This window comes from Mixophyes fleayi, chromosome 5, assembly GCF_038048845.1.
Source record: "Mixophyes fleayi isolate aMixFle1 chromosome 5, aMixFle1.hap1, whole genome shotgun sequence".
Taxonomy (NCBI): Eukaryota; Metazoa; Chordata; class Amphibia; order Anura; family Limnodynastidae; genus Mixophyes; species Mixophyes fleayi.
The window spans coordinates 62108203-62127160 of record NC_134406.1 but is presented as its reverse complement, the minus strand read 5'-3'; the positions used below and the strand labels follow the sequence as shown (position 1 = coordinate 62127160).

General features: G+C 42.2%; 1 protein-coding gene across 2 annotated transcripts in view; it reads right to left on the bottom strand.

Annotated features, from left to right (window-relative positions):
* Positions 1-3461: 3461 nt before the first annotated feature.
* PLEKHA8 (pleckstrin homology domain containing A8) overlaps positions 3462-18958 on the bottom strand; it is a 37810-nt gene continuing 22313 nt past the window's right edge. The window contains exons 9-14 of one of the 2 annotated variants that reach the window (XM_075212294.1): positions 18307-18392; positions 17771-17829; positions 16373-16473; positions 15932-16002; positions 14897-14958; positions 3462-5052 (exon numbers count right to left, since the gene is read on the bottom strand). In XM_075212294.1, the coding sequence (XP_075068395.1) occupies positions 4855-5052; positions 14897-14958; positions 15932-16002; positions 16373-16473; positions 17771-17829; positions 18307-18392 (577 nt within the window). In that variant the 3' untranslated portion in view covers positions 3462-4854. Of the gene's footprint in view, positions 5053-14896; positions 14959-15931; positions 16003-16372; positions 16504-17770; positions 17830-18306; positions 18393-18958 lie in introns of both variants that reach the window. The other variant, XM_075212295.1, reaches the window with a different exon arrangement.

Here is an 18958-nt window from a genome sequence, read left to right as displayed (position 1 = left end):
TACCACCTGTCAGCGAGAGTGATATCAGAACGTTGTCTAATTTAGTCTAAAATCAAATCAGTGATCTGAGACGGTCACTAGCAGTAAGAGCTCTGGCTGTAGTGAAAGCTCAGGTACCCCCATGTGAATTAACAAAGCATGCTGGGACTTCAATAGATTAATAACAGTAACCTTTAGAAGAATAATATAAGAATTATGTTTGCGGGTATGGCTTTATTACCAAGTAACAGTACAACTCCCCTTTTCTCTCACTGGATAACAGGTTTCTGCATAAAAGTTTTCGTCAGAATTTGACACGTGGTTTGGTACCATAGGCACTTACTTATACTTACACCCCTAACTAAAAGTTGCCACCCTGCCACTGGAGTCGAGTGGTTTGTAGGGAGCACATGAAAGGGGCAATAACTGAACATTATAGAGAGTAATCTGGGGTCTGACTGGTGCAATTGGGGTTGCAGCTCCCCTTCCATCATGTCTCTCCAAATCCTCCACCCAGACAAAGTTGTCACTGGGCACATTACTATGCCACTGATTAATAGACTGACACTGAAGATACCTGGTGAGGGAGAGGGACGTCTGAAGCTTTGTGCGTAGGTAACTGTACAAAAATGTGCTGTAACCTGCAGCAACTAGTCAGAATTTAACTGTAATTTCTCTAGAAATTTACAAAATGAATGCAAATTTCAGACCCCTGTGGGTTCAAACACCTTTTATCATTAGATGTGCAGCAGTTTTCATAAATGTCCCCTAGTTGTAGTGCATAATAATGCACTTAGTACATTATAGCAGCTATTGTATAATGGGGGAGGCACAAACCAGCAGGCTGACAAGCAAACACTCGCTTATCATAATGAGAGACATACAATGTGCAAAATGCAGATTATGCAGCCATCACCAGGCAAGCTAAAAAAAAGGTACTAAGTAGGATATAGTTTATTGTTTTCAGGGGATGGGCACTGGCCATAGATATGTCTTGTAAATATAAATGCGGAGAGGAACGATTTCTGAATCTGCAAAATTTGCAGCAACTTTGTTCAGATGTAATTTTACCTATTTTACCATACAACGTATATTTATAACCTCTTTCCTATTCTGCATTTAAACAATCTGTCTAATTATGTCTAACATATGTGCATGTCAGCATGGGTACTCAACGGGCTACTAATTTGCATCACTCCCTCATTCATTTCAACTTTTACTTCTTCTAAAATATTGCTTGCTTAACCCTAATTTATTGGTCTATAACTAGAGGGACATAGAGCTGCAGATGCCACAATGTCAATGTATTGCTTTATGTGTGCAAATTACTGGGGTCTCTCTATAAATTGGAACTCAACTGGGTAAAAGGACTACCCTTAGACAGTGGGGACTGAGGCTCTGGAAAAACCTGTTAAATTGGGGAATCCTCTATACATTCAGGGGCAGGCTGGGCTGGGGGTCATCTGCCCCCCGGGCCGGTCCCATATTTGGCTACCTTGGGTTGGGTCATCTGCATTTTTTTTTTCCTTTAAAATGTTCCTAGTAGGCTGCTGAGTTGAGTCTTGTCCCTTGGGCTAAAATTTGCCAGCCCTCCAATACATGTATATAATAGTATGCACATGTATGTTTACCTCTCAAAGTTCAGTTATAAAAGTTGCTCCATAAATTGTAATGGCGACAATCTTTCTGAGGAAAAGCAAAAGTAAACTGCTTTCCAAACAGAAACTTTATTTACCTTTATACTGTATATATTCTGTTTATTTGTGGCTGGAATGATTATGAATCACCTTTATCTATGTCCAACTGTAATGTCAGTGTTTAGTATTGCAGATGGAAACAATGTATGGGTGTCTTTCTGGAATGTGTTTAGGAAAAATATTCTATTTACACTATGTTGTTTGGAGATTTGTGTCCGCAGAAAGGGCTATAAAACAACAAAAGATTTATTTACTTGTATTGATCTATCATCTTCCTGGGAAAACAGCTACGGGTGTGAATTTCATCTTAAATTATTCCAACTAATTTAGCATCTGTTCTCCCGGCGTTAATATTATCAGCTCGCCTGTAGTCTTCCTAGAGTAGACATACCGTACATAGTTTCCTATAGGTCATAATTTTCCACTTGGTTTTGCTCAACAGCTGGTACCCGGACTCCTTCCTGCAACTGAGAAGTGGTTCATGGTCTAGCGGAGGCCTGCATGGTCTTATCCGCAGCACACTTACAATCCCTGCACAGTAACCCGATAGTGGCCCTGCCAGTATAAGTATACAACACCCGGCTAAACTTGACATACAGCTCTCTCCCAGGCATCATGTGGCAACTGAATTTCCTGAAAGAGCAGGCTGTTTAAAATATAAGGTAAAAATAAAGGTTCATTTTAATATTTATCATAATACAGAATGCATAGCACTCTAGCATGTATAAGAATGCTTATAGTGCTATAAAACATTCTTTATAATCGCACTCTTTAGAGCTTGGACACGTTAGCTTAGTTTGTTTCATTACTACACCTGAAAGTGGCATCTAGAGTGCAGATAACATTTCCCTATCATAACACTCTAGTATGAATGCCGAGCACAAAACATAACTATATTGGGTTTTGCAACACTCAAAAATATTTCTTATTAATGAAATAATATGCAGGACTTTGTTGGCTCTGGCAGTTTTCTGTGTTTTACTGAATTGATCATTTTCCCTTTAATTGGTAACTAATGGAGACAAGTAGAAAATCCCACTGATATTGGCATGCAGGATGGAGTAGCAGTGCCCTCCCTACACTCCGCATTACATACACTCAGTGTGCACGAGTGGCTTATCCCCAAAGGCCCTGCACAGAGCAAAGGGAAAGGTATATCACGGAGTACAGCTGATTTACTAAACTGTGTTACGTTCCTACAGCTCTGTGGTCAGCCCTATGTGCAGTGCTTAAAAAAAATAAAAATAAAGATAAATTATTTACACCCACAGTCTGTGAATTATCTTTAACCCCCACCACGCACATCACACCTACATTATTCCTGGCATCATCTCCACTGCTCTCCTTATGCCCAGCCGTCATTTCTATTGTCAGCGGGGTATAAGTTTCTCCAAGTTAGTGGGACTATGAGCTCTTGGACATCACAACGAATGTTTTAGATGTTTCAGCAGAATTCAGAACTTTATAAACACAAGAGTATTTTTACATTTCACAATAACAGATACTAGTGTAGATAACGGACCGTGCATCATTTACTCTGATCCTGAACACATTAACATGATTAAAAATGTTAGTTACCTGGTGTACGCCTTGTAAATTGTTTATAACTGTTAATCCCTGCCTCTAGTAAGCCTTTCTGTATCTATGTTCATATTTGGAGACATCGCCAATTTGGGTAGTTTATCCAGAGCTCTTTCAATGGGATGTCCTCCACATTACATTAATATGCACACATAAAGCAATATAAATACCAATGTAACTATGAAAAGGAGGCATTTGAAATAACATCTTCATGTGCATTAAACCATATGCAGCCAGCCACAGTGTCACTAGAATGTTTTATAACAATCGGACAGCTGGCATAGTCCCACAAATATGCTCCACACTCCGGGTTTTCTGGAAGAATTTCATAATTTAATAGGTTTAAAAAATTAACTTAAACGAATCCCTTACTCAATAACAATTTAAAAAATATAGCAGTTACACAAAATACTTTTGGTTAGGGTCAAACAAAGGATGACAAATTAATCAGCAATTTTTACACATGAGTACATTAGATCACTGTGTACATGTTATGGAAGTTATACAACAGCACAAAAAAAAAAGAACACAAAAAAGTGTATGAACTATACATTATGTATTCGCATGAACGGACATGTGATTTACCATCATGTGGCTGCACACAACTGCATTATATCATAAGTGTGAACATTCGCTCATCTGAGTTATCTTACCATGTAAGCAAGATGGCAGGATTTGTGGTATGACATACACTAACCAGTAAACAGAGGCTGTTGCATGTAAAAGGTGTATGCTGCCATCTATTGACACTTTACACTGTGTTACTTTAAAGCTACAGCAGGGGATTCATAAGCAACTAGTGTACTTGTAAATGGTTAGAGTGACATGTCAAGAAGCCTAGACCATGGCCAACAAGCTATTTCCTGAACCAATGTCTGAGACAACACAGTTACTGGGTGTTTTCGAAGCAAGACACAACTTTATAAAACTACAATCAAATAAGATAAAAAGTAATTGGATAAATTAATGGTAATTTAAGATTTGCTACTACCAATTTATTAAATACCTTCCTTAGAAGCCAACACATTTATAGCATATGCTATAGACATAAAAAGTTTGAGACAGCATCCTGAGTGTTGTGATTGGACAAGAGAACGCAGCGTTCCATCCCATGATGATACTGGTGACCAGCATTATAAAAAGGTCCATGCTAGAGGTAGGTGAGCTATCAGTCTGTTACTGATCTACACTTGCAGGTGTAGATCAGCAACACCTGCAAGTTGTCTCTTCCCTGACATGAAGAACCAGTCTCCTGCAGTTACAGATCTGTAGCAAAGATTTAATCTGTACCAACACACAAATATTATTCTTCATTCTAAAAACAAATAAACGTCACTATAAAAAGCATATCTTGTACATTAAGCAAAACATTAAGTTCATAAATAAGTATTCTAAGATTAGAGTCCTTCAGCATAGAAGTCCGGTTAGATTGCATCACAGATGAGTTGATACAAAACTTGATTGGAGATTACAAAACGGTGTCTCCCAGAAACAGCTCCTTAGGCGTGTATCACAATGTTCTATATAAAGAGACGTGGCAGCAGGTCGTTGTCCATGAACCTTCCCACACATTCCATCTAGAATCCCTTCATTAGAATCATACCACTTCATCAGATTCCAGACCGTGCTCCTCATACAAAGAGTCCAGAATGTTTAGTTGCTTTTCCATAGCTGGTAGGTAAATGTTAAGGTCTCTTATCATGGCGTCAAAGAAAGACTCCTCTTTTTCATCCCCTTGATTCACGGTCAGTGCAGTCATAAAGCCTTGATACGTAGGAGCCGCCCTCAAGGCTAGCTGTAAACAAATATCATTATTATTGTTGATGATGTGTAAGGTGATACAATCTCCACAAAGTGAATCAGCCCATGAGCATTAATTGCACAATAAATAATGGCTGTATGCAGACAACCACCATGCTGCATCAACTATCACCTATTCAGACCAGTGCTTGGGCAGGAGGCAACTTGGTTTACAATATATGTTTTCCGAGTTCATTATGCCTCAAACACAGGCTATTAACTAGAACACTGTAAAATACAATGGAGTTCTATGGGAACGCTCATTAAGTACAAAGTACACTATGCCACAGGGAAGCTTTGAGAAGAGTAAATGAATGTGCCTTTTATCTACTTTTTTAGTAACAGTTATATTTTATATTTACTGTGTTCAAGAATTTATAGAGGCAAAACATTTGTTTAGTTATTGTAGAAGCAAACTTCACAATACTAATGACCGTTCTTCCTGTAGGTGATAACTAATGAGAACAAATCTTGTTTCTAATGTAATTTAAAAGAATGTTCCCAAAACAACATGAAAATGAAAAAGACCATAAAAAGTACAAGGTAGCAGACCAGGTCCTTAAATGGCATGTAGAGGCCTACAAAAGCCTTACACAAGAGGATACAGGGAAGCACAAAAGCCTTTCAGGAGGATACAGGGGAGCACAAAAGCCTTACACAGGAGGATACAGGGGAGCACAAAAGCCTTACAGGAGGATACAGGCGAACACAAAAGCCTTACACAGGAGGATACAGGCGAGCACAAAAGCCTTACACAGGAGGATACAGGCGAGCACAAAAGCCTTACACAGGAGGATACAGGCGAGCACAAAAGCCTTACAGGAGGATACAGGCGAGCACAAAAGCCTTACACAGGAGGATACAGGGGAGCACAAAAGCCTTACACAGGAGGATACAGGGGAGCACAAAAGCCTTACACAGGAGGATACAGGGGAGCACAAAAGCCTTACACAGGAGGATACAGGGGAGCACAAAAGCCTTACACAGGAGGATACAGGGGAGCACAAAGCCTTACACAGGAGGATACAGGGGAGCACAAAAGCCTTACACAGGAGGATACAGGGGAGCACAAAAGCCTTACACAGGAGGATACAGGCGAGCACAAAAGCCTTACACAGGAGGATACAGGCGAGCACAAAAGCCTTACACAGGAGGATACAGGCGAGCACAAAAGACTTACACAGGAGGATACAGGCGAGCACAAAAGCCTTACAGGAGGATACAGGCGAGCACAAAAGCCTTACACAGGAGGATACAGGGGAGCACAAAAGCCTTACACAGGAGGATACAGGGGAGCACAAAAGCCTTTCAGGAGGATACAGGGGAGCACAAAAGCCTTACACAGGAGGATACAGGGGAGCACAAAAGCCTTACACAGGAGGATACAGGGGAGCACAAAAGCCTTACACAGGAGGATACAGGGGAGCACAAAAGCCTTACACAGGAGGATACAGGGGAGCACAAAAGCCTTACACAGGAGGATACAGGGGAGCACAAAAGCCTTACACAGGAGGATACAGGCGAACACAAAAGCCTTACAGGAGGATACAGGCGAACACAAAAGCCTTACACAGGAGGATACAAGCAAACACAAAAGCCTTACACAGGAGGATACAGGCGAGCACAAAAGCCTTACAGGAGGATACAGGCGAGCACAAAAGCCTTACACAGGAGGATACAGGCGAGCACAAAAGCCTTACACAGGAGGATACAAGCGAGCACAAAAGCCTTACACAGGAGGATACAGGCGAGCACAAAAGCCTTACACAGGAGGATACAGGCGAGCACAAAAGCCTTACACAGGAGGATACAGGCAAGCACAAAAGCCTTACAGGAGGATACAGGCGAACACAAAAGCCTTACACAGGAGGATACAGGCGAACACAAAAGCCTTACAGGAGGATACAGGCGAGCACAAAAGCCTTACACAGGAGGATACAGGCGAACACAAAAGCCTTACACAGGAGGATACAGGCGAACACAAAAGCCTTACAGGAGGATACAGGCGAACACAAAAGCCTTACACAGGAGGATACAAGCAAACACAAAAGCCTTACAGGAGGATACAGGCGAGCACAAAAGCCTTACACAGGAGGATACAGGGGAGCACAAAAGCCTTACACAGGAGGATACAGGGGAGCACAAAAGCCTTACACAGGAGGATACAGGGGAGCACAAAAGCCTTACACAGGAGGATACAGGGGAGCACAAAAGCCTTACACAGGAGGATACAGGGGAGCACAAAAGCCTTACACAGGAGGATACAGGGGAGCACAAAAGCCTTACAGGAGGATACAGGCGAGCACAAAAGCCTTACACAGGAGGATACAGGCGAACACAAAAGCCTTACACAGGAGGATACAGGCGAACACAAAAGCCTTACAGGAGGATACAGGCGAACACAAAAGCCTTACACAGGGGGATACAGGCGAGCACAAAAGCCTTACACAGGAGCATACAGGCGAGCACAAAAGCCTTACACAGGAGGATACAGGCGAGCACAAAAGCCTTACACAGGAGGATACAGGCGAGCACAAAAGCCTTACACAGGAGGATACAGGGGAGCACAAAAGCCTTACAGGAGGATACAGGCGAGCACAAAAGCCTTACAGGAGGATACAGGCGAGCACAAAAGCCTTACACAGGAGGATACAAGCGAGCACAAAAGCCTTACACAGGAGGATACAGGCGAGCACAAAAGCCTTACACAGGAGGATACAGGCGAGCACAAAAGCCTTACACAGGAGGATACAGGCAAGCACAAAAGCCTTACAGGAGGATACAGGCGAACACAAAAGCCTTACACAGGAGGATACAGGCGAACACAAAAGCCTTACAGGAGGATACAGGCGAGCACAAAAGCCTTACACAGGAGGATACAGGCGAACACAAAAGCCTTACACAGGAGGATACAGGCGAACACAAAAGCCTTACAGGAGGATACAGGCGAACACAAAAGCCTTACACAGGAGGATACAAGCAAACACAAAAGCCTTACAGGAGGATACAGGCGAGCACAAAAGCCTTACACAGGAGGATACAGGTGAGCACAAAAGCCTTACACAGGAGGATACAGGCGAGCACAAAAGCCTTACACAGGAGGATACAGGCGAGCACAAAAGCCTTACAGGAGGATACAGGCGAACACAAAAGCCTTACACAGGAGGATACAGGGGAGCACAAAAGCCTTACACAGGAGGATACAGGGGAGCACAAAAGCCTTACACAGGAGGATACAGGGGAGCACAAAAGCCTTACACAGGAGGATACAGGGGAGCACAAAAGCCTTACAGGAGGATACAGGCGAGCACAAAAGCCTTACACAGGAGGATACAGGCGAACACAAAAGCCTTACACAGGAGGATACAGGCGAACACAAAAGCCTTACAGGAGGATACAGGCGAACACAAAAGCCTTACACAGGGGGATACAGGCGAGCACAAAAGCCTTACACAGGAGCATACAGGCGAGCACAAAAGCCTTACACAGGAGGATACAGGCGAGCACAAAAGCCTTACACAGGAGGATACAGGCGAGCACAAAAGCCTTACACAGGAGGATACAGGGGAGCACAAAAGCCTTACAGGAGGATACAGGCGAGCACAAAAGCCTTACAGGAGGATACAGGCGAGCACAAAAGCCTTACACAGGAGGATACAAGCGAGCACAAAAGCCTTACACAGGAGGATACAGGCGAGCACAAAAGCCTTACACAGGAGGATACAGGCGAGCACAAAAGCCTTACACAGGAGGATACAGGCAAGCACAAAAGCCTTACAGGAGGATACAGGCGAACACAAAAGCCTTACACAGGAGGATACAGGCGAACACAAAAGCCTTACAGGAGGATACAGGCGAGCACAAAAGCCTTACACAGGAGGATACAGGCGAACACAAAAGCCTTACACAGGAGGATACAGGCGAACACAAAAGCCTTACAGGAGGATACAGGCGAACACAAAAGCCTTACACAGGAGGATACAAGCAAACACAAAAGCCTTACAGGAGGATACAGGCGAGCACAAAAGCCTTACACAGGAGGATACAGGTGAGCACAAAAGCCTTACACAGGAGGATACAGGCGAGCACAAAAGCCTTACACAGGAGGATACAGGCGAGCACAAAAGCCTTACAGGAGGATACAGGCGAGCACAAAAGCCTTACACAGGAGGATACAGGCGAGCACAAAAGCCTTACACAGGAGGATACAGGGGAGCACAAAAGCCTTACACAGGAGGATACAGGGGAGCACAAAAGCCTTACACAGGAGGATACAGGGGAGCACAAAAGCCTTACACAGGAGGATACAGGGGAGCACAAAAGCCTTACACAGGAGGATACAGGGGAGCACAAAAGCCTTACACAGGAGGATACAGGGGAGCACAAAAGCCTTACACAGGAGGATACAGGGGAGCACAAAAGCCTTACACAGGAGGATACAGGGGAGCACAAAAGCCTTACACAGGAGGATACAGGCGAGCACAAAAGCCTTACACAGGAGGATACAGGCGAGCACAAAAGCCTTACACAGGAGGATACAAGCGAGCACAAAAGCCTTACAGGAGGATACAGGCGAGCACAAAAGCCTTACACAGGAGGATACAGGGGAGCACAAAAGCCTTACACAGGAGGATACAGGGGAGCACAAAAGCCTTACACAGGAGGATACAGGCGAACACAAAAGCCTTACACAGGAGGATACAGGGGAGCACAAAAGCCTTACACAGGAGGATACAGGGGAGCACAAAAGCCTTACACAGGAGGATACAGGGGAGCACAAAAGCCTTACACAGGAGGATACAGGGGAGCACAAAAGCCTTACACAGGAGGATACAGGGGAGCACAAAAGCCTTACACAGGAGGATACAGGGGAGCACAAAAGCCTTACACAGGAGGATACAGGTGAGCACAAAAGCCTTACACAGGAGGATACAGGCGAACACAAAAGCCTTACAGGAGGATACAGGCGAACACAAAAGCCTTACACAGGAGGATACAGGCGAACACAAAAGCCTTACAGGGGGATACAGGCGAGCACAAAAGCCTTACACAGGAGGATACAGGCGAACACAAAAGCCTTACACAGGAGGATACAGGCGAACACAAAAGCCTTACACAGGAGGATACAGGCGAACACAAAAGCCTTACACAGGAAGATACAGGCGAACACAAAAACCTTACACAGGAGGATACAGGCGAACACAAATGCCTTACACAGGAGGATACAGGCGAACACAAAAGCCTTACACAGGAGGATACAGGCGAACACAAAAGCCTTACAGGAGGATACAGGCGAGCACAAAAGCCTTACACAGGAGGATACAGGCGAACACAAAAGCCTTACACAGGAGGATACAGGCGAACACAAAAGCCTTACACAGGAGGATACAGGCGAACACAAAAGCCTTACAGGAGGATACAGGCGAACACAAAAGCCTTACACAGGAGGATACAGGCGAACACAAAAGCCTTACAGGAGGATACAGACGAGCACAAAAGCCTTACACAGGAGGATACAGGTGAGCACAAAAGCCTTACACAGGAGGATACAGGCGAACACAAAAGCCTTACAGGAGGATACAGGCGAACACAAAAGCCTTACACAGGAGGATACAGGCGAACACAAAAGCCTTACAGGGGGATACAGGCGAACACAAAAGCCTTACACAGGAGGATACAGGCGAACACAAAAGCCTTACACAGGAGGATACAGGCGAACACAAAAGCCTTACACAGGAGGATACAGGCGAACACAAAAGCCTTACACAGGAAGATACAGGCGAACACAAAAACCTTACACAGGAGGATACAGGCGAACACAAATGCCTTACACAGGAGGATACAGGCGAACACAAAAGCCTTACACAGGAGGATACAGGCGAACACAAAAGCCTTACAGGAGGATACAGGCGAGCACAAAAGCCTTACACAGGAGGATACAGGCGAACACAAAAGCCTTACACAGGAGGATACAGGCGAACACAAAAGCCTTACAGGAGGATACAGGCGAACACAAAAGCCTTACACAGGAGGATACAGGCGAACACAAAAGCCTTACAGGAGGATACAGACGAGCACAAAAGCCTTACACAGGAGGATACAGGTGAGCACAAAAGCCTTACACAGGAGGATACAGGCGAACACAAAAGCCTTACACAGGAGGATACAGGCGAGCACAAAAGCCTTACACAGGGGGATACAGGCGAGCACAAAAGCCTTACACAGTGGGATACAGGTGAGCACAAAAGCCTTACACAGGAGGATACAGGCGAGCACAAAAGCCTTACACAGGAGGATACAGGCGAGCACAAAAGCCTTACACAGGAGGATACAGGTGAGCACAAAAGCCTTACAGGAGGATACAGGCGAGCACAAAAGCTTTTCAGGAGGATACAGGCGAGCACAAAAGCCTTACACAGGAGGATACAGGTGAGCACAAAAGCCTTACAGGAGGATACAGGCGAGCACAAAAGCTTTTCAGGAGGATACAGGCGAGCACAAAAGCCTTTCAGGAGGATACAGGCGAGCACAAAAACCTTACAGGAGGATAGAGGCATGCACAAAGCCTTGTAGGAGGATATCAGTAAGCACAAAAAGGATACCGAAGAGTACAAATCCCTTACAGGGTGATACAGGGATGCACAAAAGCCTTACAGGAAGATACAAGGGTGCATAAAAGCCTTGCAGGAGGATACAACAGTGCACAAAAGCCTTGCAATAGGGTCATTCTTACAATTTTATTCCTACACTTTAGTGTACCTAATGAATACTTTGATTTTGCTACTTTTATTCTATTAGTTATCACTTACAGAGATATTATCAGGAGATTATACGTAAATAAAAAAAACATACTATGTAAAGAAAAGAGGAGAGAACCAAATAAATCAGTATTATATTAGAAAGATTCCAAGCAGATGCATGAACACATATCCACAGAACAGGACACACTACAAACACTTGTGTGTTGCGTGTTTCCTCGTGTAATTGTTTCAATCTTACTGAATTTCATACATATATTTCACCCTTTCACATATTTTTCTTTTGTTTTTTGCATTTTGTAGGGTCTGTGTCTTATATTCTGTACCTATAACAAGTCGTTTCACTATTTATGTAATAAAAGCTTGAAATCACTTCTTATCTAGGTAACTGTTAAACACAACTTAAGTCACAATGTAACTGTTATAAAAGCCATTGCAAAATATTCACAAGGTTCACAGTACCAAGTGTAAACAATGTAAATGATAAAGTACTTAACAATATCCGTGGATATTTCCTCCTTCTCACGGACTTATTCAAACCAAGCAGACTTTAGTCTACACGTCCTCCCCTTGATTAGCGCAATCTCCAGGGGCACTTCCATGGTGCGTTATCCGGAAATAGACAAAACTGTAAGCATATCGTAGTCACATGCAGGTCTGCTCCCGACGTCTCTGTGGATTATCCAGCAAAGAGAGGTTGGTATGCTGCCTCGGTGTCATCCTCGACTCCTCTCTCTCCTTTGCCCCTCACATTCTCTCACTTGCAAAATTTTGCCGCTTCCAGCTGCACAACATCGCGCGCATTCGGCCCTTCCTCTCCCAAGATGCCACTAAAGCTCCTGTCCACTCTCTTATCATCTCCCGCTTAGACTACTGCAACCTCCTCCTTACTGGCATCCCCCGCTCTCATCTCACCCCCCTTCGCTCCGTACTCAATGCTGCCGCTCGCCTTATTTTTCTTTCTCGCCGCTCCTCCTCTGTCTCCCCCCTCTACCAATCCCTTCACTGGCTCCCCTTCCCCTACAGAATCGTGTTCAAGCTCCTTACACTTACCTTCAAGGCCCTCTCCAACTCCACTGCTCCCTACATCTCCAGCCTCATCTCCATCCATGCTCCATCCCGCCCTCTGCGTTCGGCCAATGACAGTCGCCTCTCTTCCCCCCTGGTCACCTCCTCCCACGCTTGCATCCAAGACTTCTCCCGTGCTGCCCCCCTCCACTGGAACCAGCTCCCCCGCTCCATCAGAACTTCACCTAACTTGTCCAGCTTCAAACGGGCCTTAAAAAAACCCACCTCTTCCTTATATCCTTCCAGTCCCCCACCTACATCCCTCCTCGTCGCTCTCCTCTCCCCCCCTTCCGTCTTTGCCTACGCTCTCCCCCTTTCCTCCTCCTACCTTTGCGTCTCTGTCCGTCCTACCCTCTCCTTAGATTGTACGCTCCTTCGAGCAGGGCCTCCTTTCCTCCTGTTCTCCACCACCTTAACTCTGCCCTCCAGCTCCTTGTCTCTTCCGTGAGGCCCTTCTGCCCATCTACCCCTCTAGCTACCCCGCTGGGGCTCTCGCCTGTCATCTAGCTGTACTTTGAGCGTCCGAGTTACTGTGCTTTTTGTTAACTGTTCCGTGATGTCTCACCCTGTACCGTATTTCTGTCTGTCCCTGTACGGCGCTACGGATACCTAGTGGCGCCCTATAAATAAATAATAATAATAATAATAATAATATGCTGACATTTATATCTATTTCTGGCACGTGCAATATTTGTGTATTTTAATAAAATTATATTTTGGATAACGCACCATGGAAGCGCCTCCTGCTTGTTTGATTTTCTAGAATCCTGTTATAAAAGCCATTTCATACTAACTTAAGTATATAGGTTAGGACTGGACCAATGTTTCAAATTATTCAGAAGACATATTCCATTCATATCCTCACTAGTCACCCATGCACGGCTTTGCAATCTCCCTACAGGAGCACATTTAAATTGTTTAGATAAAAAAAGTTCTTGAGAGCTATCCTGGTGCTATTGTTTTACAAATCCTCCTGGAAATAAATCCTGGAGCGCACATTGTCACTTCCGCAGAGTGAACATCTTTCCTGCAAATAAACCAATGCTGTGCTGCCCTCTACTGGCTGAAAAAAAAGCTAACCTGTGCACAAGATGTGACTAAGTCAACTTGCTTTTGTTGTACGTAGCAGTGTTATATAATCTACTGTTAGAACAAATATTTAATATAAAATGACAACATTAAAAACAAGAATATTATTTTTCAACAAGAAGACAAAATTATTTATGTAAGAAAGCAAGCTGAAAGGTCACGATTTCCAAGTGGCCAATGGAAGGGCAATATATAAATACATCCTTGCACCACAAAAATTTTAAATAACTGATACGGGAGATTGAAAATGGAAATATAAAACATAAAAGTCAAATCATCAATAAACAGTATGCCTCAATATTATTGTGGAGGACTAAAGCTGGGTACACACTACAGAAAATTACTGTAAAGAGTCTGTAAACTCTATGGAGATCTGCCTGCACTGTTGGTCGTGAGTACATACACAATGCAGAAATTGCCCAACATCGTTCCACGGAAGATAGTGATTTTTAGATGATACGATGTGTGGTACGATATAACATGATTGTGGGAGTGTACACAATAAAAAACCTGGGTACACACCTGTAGTGTGTACCCAGCCTTACTGATTACTGAATCTTCCTTGTTTTCATAAACTCTCTCTGCCTAAGCATTTGTTTCAGGAACATTTATCAGCTACAAATACAGCTTTCCTTAGTGTCACATCAGATAAATCGTCACATAGCTAATGAATGATCTTAGCTGGGTTTTGTATACACTTAAGTGGAGCCCACACATCCATTTGATATTGATGAATTGTGAAGATGTCTTCTTAAGTGTTCTATTCTACGTAATTTTCAATCTCCCATATTGGATCACTAAATCAATGTAACATTTATGTTAAATAACGTTATAGAGCAGCAAGGACTTCCTATAGTTTTAATATTAAAACCGGTCATGTTTTTAGAATTACACACACATCTACATAAGTACATGTATACTTACCGCGAAAACACCTCGTACTACCCAGCCATGATACTGACGCAATGTTCTACCATATGCATTACCTGAAAACAAAGGCAGGAAGTATATTGTTTCTCAGTGTGTAAAAGAGGAGTTCTTTTTAGCAGCTTAAGAAGTGTAAAACACACACACAATATACATACACTGGCCCCTCACACACACATAATATACATACACTGGCCACACACACACACACACACACACACACACACACACACACACACACACAAAGCCCTTCCTTTCAAATATCATGAGAATTATACTAAAACATTTTGGTCCCCAGGATATATAAGCATGACTCGCACAGACCTCTAAGGCAGTGCATAGTTATGACATCAAAGTAACACTAAGAGAAGCCAACAAAGGCATCACGTGGTTTATGAAACCGATCTGGGCAAATACAATATATGTCCCTAGCTCATAGGATTGATGAGCACAACAGAAAAGTAGGGTTAGACTAACCCCCTAATAAGGGAACGGTTAGTGCACAATAAGTTTTGAAGCTTTTCAGCTTATTTCTACACATGATTAGCTTTCTCTGCAGTGTCTCTGATATTCAGAGGGGAGGCAGTCAGCCTGCCCCAGCAAATGCTGGAGCTGTACTTTTATAGCAGTCATGAGTCACCCAACATTATATAAACTGGAAACCTGTACATATGGACACACACACATCATTATTTTTTAAAACATGTACATATACAGAATATATAATTGTCCTAATTACGTGCTGCCATAGAGGATACAAGAAAATATACGGTTCAACCTGCTTCACTTAGTGGCCTTCCAGATTCATTTCATGGTCATTTAAATAAATAATAAATAAGTAAATAAATAAATAGCCACAATGATAAAATAAAGGTAATACAAAACTTACACAGAACGGCCACACAAGGTCATAATGGTGGGAGGGAGAATCGGTGAAATGTAAATCAATATCCTGGGTACCAAACCCTCACATATCAGTCTGTAAAGCAATATATTTCAGGGGCTTTCCCTTAAAACAAAAATGTCACTTACTTAATGCTGTTTGGACGTTGTCTTCACCATTTCTCACCTCTGTGAGAAATTGGAAAAGGAAATGTAGTCCCCTGGGGTAGAGGCAAAAAATAAATAAAAATAACTTGGTATGTTTGCACAAGTGAATAAGCAGAAAAAGGTCACTATAGGAACGTGCAACTTTGCTTGTTGGTCGAACACAACAAATGTTATTGGCCATCAGCCTCAAGCAAGTGGCAGAGGCGGAACGTCTATGGCCGTGTGCCCAAATATACAGAGGATGTTTTAGACCTAGTATGTTATCCAATCACCTGTGATTAAGCATGGATAGTCAAGTAATGTGTGCACGGTTTGTACATAAATGTGCAGTAATACAAGTTTTATATGTCAAATAATGAGATGAATGTTAAAGATACAGATTAAAAAAAAGTAGGGCTGATGTTTCAGGACACATGTAATTACCGTTTTAGCCACAGGAGGGCCTCAGTTGCAGAGTTCCGAACTCTGTCCACATTGGCATTAACTTCATGGAGAACGATTTTCTGAAGCGTTGTGAACTCTTCCTTATGGGTGATATATTTCTGATTTATTTTCTGAGAAGTTAAAAACCAGCAAATTGAAAGAAAGAATCGCTGGACAATTTAATGGAAGAAACTTTTATCTTTTCTACAAACTATAAAATGCCAACTGCAGTATGATTGAAACAAATTCAAATGCTCATTTCTTTAATTGTTCTTGATGTGTACAAAATCAACAGCACTGTACCTCCATTTCTACCATTATTATTGTTGAAAAAACGAATAAAATATTCCTTTAAATAAATAAATAAATAAAATAACCAGCATTAAAAAGTTATGAAACAGAAATAAGCAACATATGCTATAGAAAGACAAACTAAGAGTCATTAATGGATGTGCACATATGCTCCTCAAAATTCACCCACATGCAAAAATGACATTCAATTATATATGTAAATGTCATCAAAAGAGGTGAAAGTGCATGTTCACAGGCTAATGTTCTGATTTGCTGGGAGATATTGAGCCTTTTCATCTCCACAAATAGGATGGTTTATGGGTTGTTGTTTTTTTTTTTTTTTTTACACATGGGCAAAAGTCATCCCAAAGTTTAAGGAGTTGGCTTTTTTTGGCATCCAGGTGCATATGACATAGCCAAGTACATTTATATGTACACCAACAACCGGTAATAAAAATACTGCGTTGATGCCCCCAACTAACATGGTTTATTTAAGACATGAACGAAGCTGCAACAAGTAGCATTTTAGGAGACACATCAAAGCGTTTAATTTAATGAAGAGTGTGGCAGCCAGCAGGACTTTACAGGGCCACAATAAGCATTTCCTGCTGGAGCCGCAATTCAGCAAAATTAGATGCAGGTGGATATCCCAGGGTTAGTTCCTAAAAGCAGAGTGAGGATGTGCACAATGTGGATACATAGGAGCATTTGCACATAATGAAGTGGACCGAGCGTGTGCTTTTCTGCAGTGACATTCTGCTCTTCGATAAACAAAAAATAAAATAAACAAATAAAAGATAATAATATAAAAATATTACTGATCTTTGCATAATATTTATATAAATGGTGCACAATAACTTACACAAATGGTGCAATCTAGCAGCAGATTCTAAACTCATTTGTGTTGCATTGGCAGTGTGGCGCAGGTAACGGTCAAAACTATCATTTTGAATCTAAAACAATTGTACTCAAATACATACTGTAGAATGTACTAGATTAACGATATATACAATCTGATTGGTTGCTGTGGGCGACACCTCCACTTTACATTTTTAGGTGGTTTGATAAATCTACCAGGTAAACCATTTAAATTCATTCATAACTTACCTTTATGTTACCAACAAAATCCATTTTTACAGGTGCAAATACTGTTGACCCGAGCTTATCTACAGAGAGACAAACAAAAAGTAACAATTCTAACTTCTCCCATGAACAACCTTCAAATCAGAGAACAACTCATAACCCTAAACAACCTTTATTGAACTAATCACTAATGATTTACCTGCCAAATTTTAAAAAAATATATATTGGTGCAATTATAAAAATGATAAACTTGAAAATATTTTTCAACCCTTCATGTCTTATACATGAACATTTCAGTATTTAGATTTGGCTGTACTTTAAACAGACAACATTATTTAATGGTAAAGACACTCTGTAAATGTAAGTGATGCTTTAGCATACTGATCTGCAATATGCAGTCATACAGTATTAATATTTCCTTTATTATCTTAAAAGGATCTAAATGTTCTGTGGACAGCTGCCACCCTCTTTGAATTCCATTGTTTCTCAAAGAGGAAATGATATGACTTTTATTCATACAACACTAAATTCAATGTGAAATGTAATGACTGTACACGTACCCAGAACAGGCACGATGGCATAGCAGGAGTCCAGGAAGAATTCTGTTGGTATGCCCTCTTCATCTTCATATACAAGATCACTGAATCTTGAAAACAATCATAAAACACAAACTGCAAATCATGATCATTATGGTGATGTAAGATTAGCAGGACAGTAAGAAGACGTGCCTACATCGGTTTCTGTACCCACAGTAAACTAGACTGATGGCGAGTGGTACATAGATCTCATGACCAGGGTTCAGTTCCCTTCCTAGTGACTCTGATGTCACAGTGAGCAGGCTAGTCTGAGATTCATGATGGTGTCTTCTCTTTAGCACAATCAGTTATCGCACTTCTTTAAAATGTCTATGCACACCCCCCTCCCTTGTTGTTGCCAAGAGTCACTTGTGAGACCCCTGAGAAATATATTGTTGTTTACAATCTAATAGACCATTTAAGTGAATTTAGGACACGTTCCAACCCAGTAATTTCCATTCCTAGAAGCAGAGAGACATAAATTGTATTTTTCCTACACTTTACTTCTGCAGCTCAATCGTGCATTTTGAGTCGCATCAGCTTAAAAGGGTGAAAGATGTATTGGTTGAATAAAAAGTTTTAGTTTCAGCAAATCACAGACTGTAGCTGGAATTGGGAGGAGAAAAAGGGGATCGTC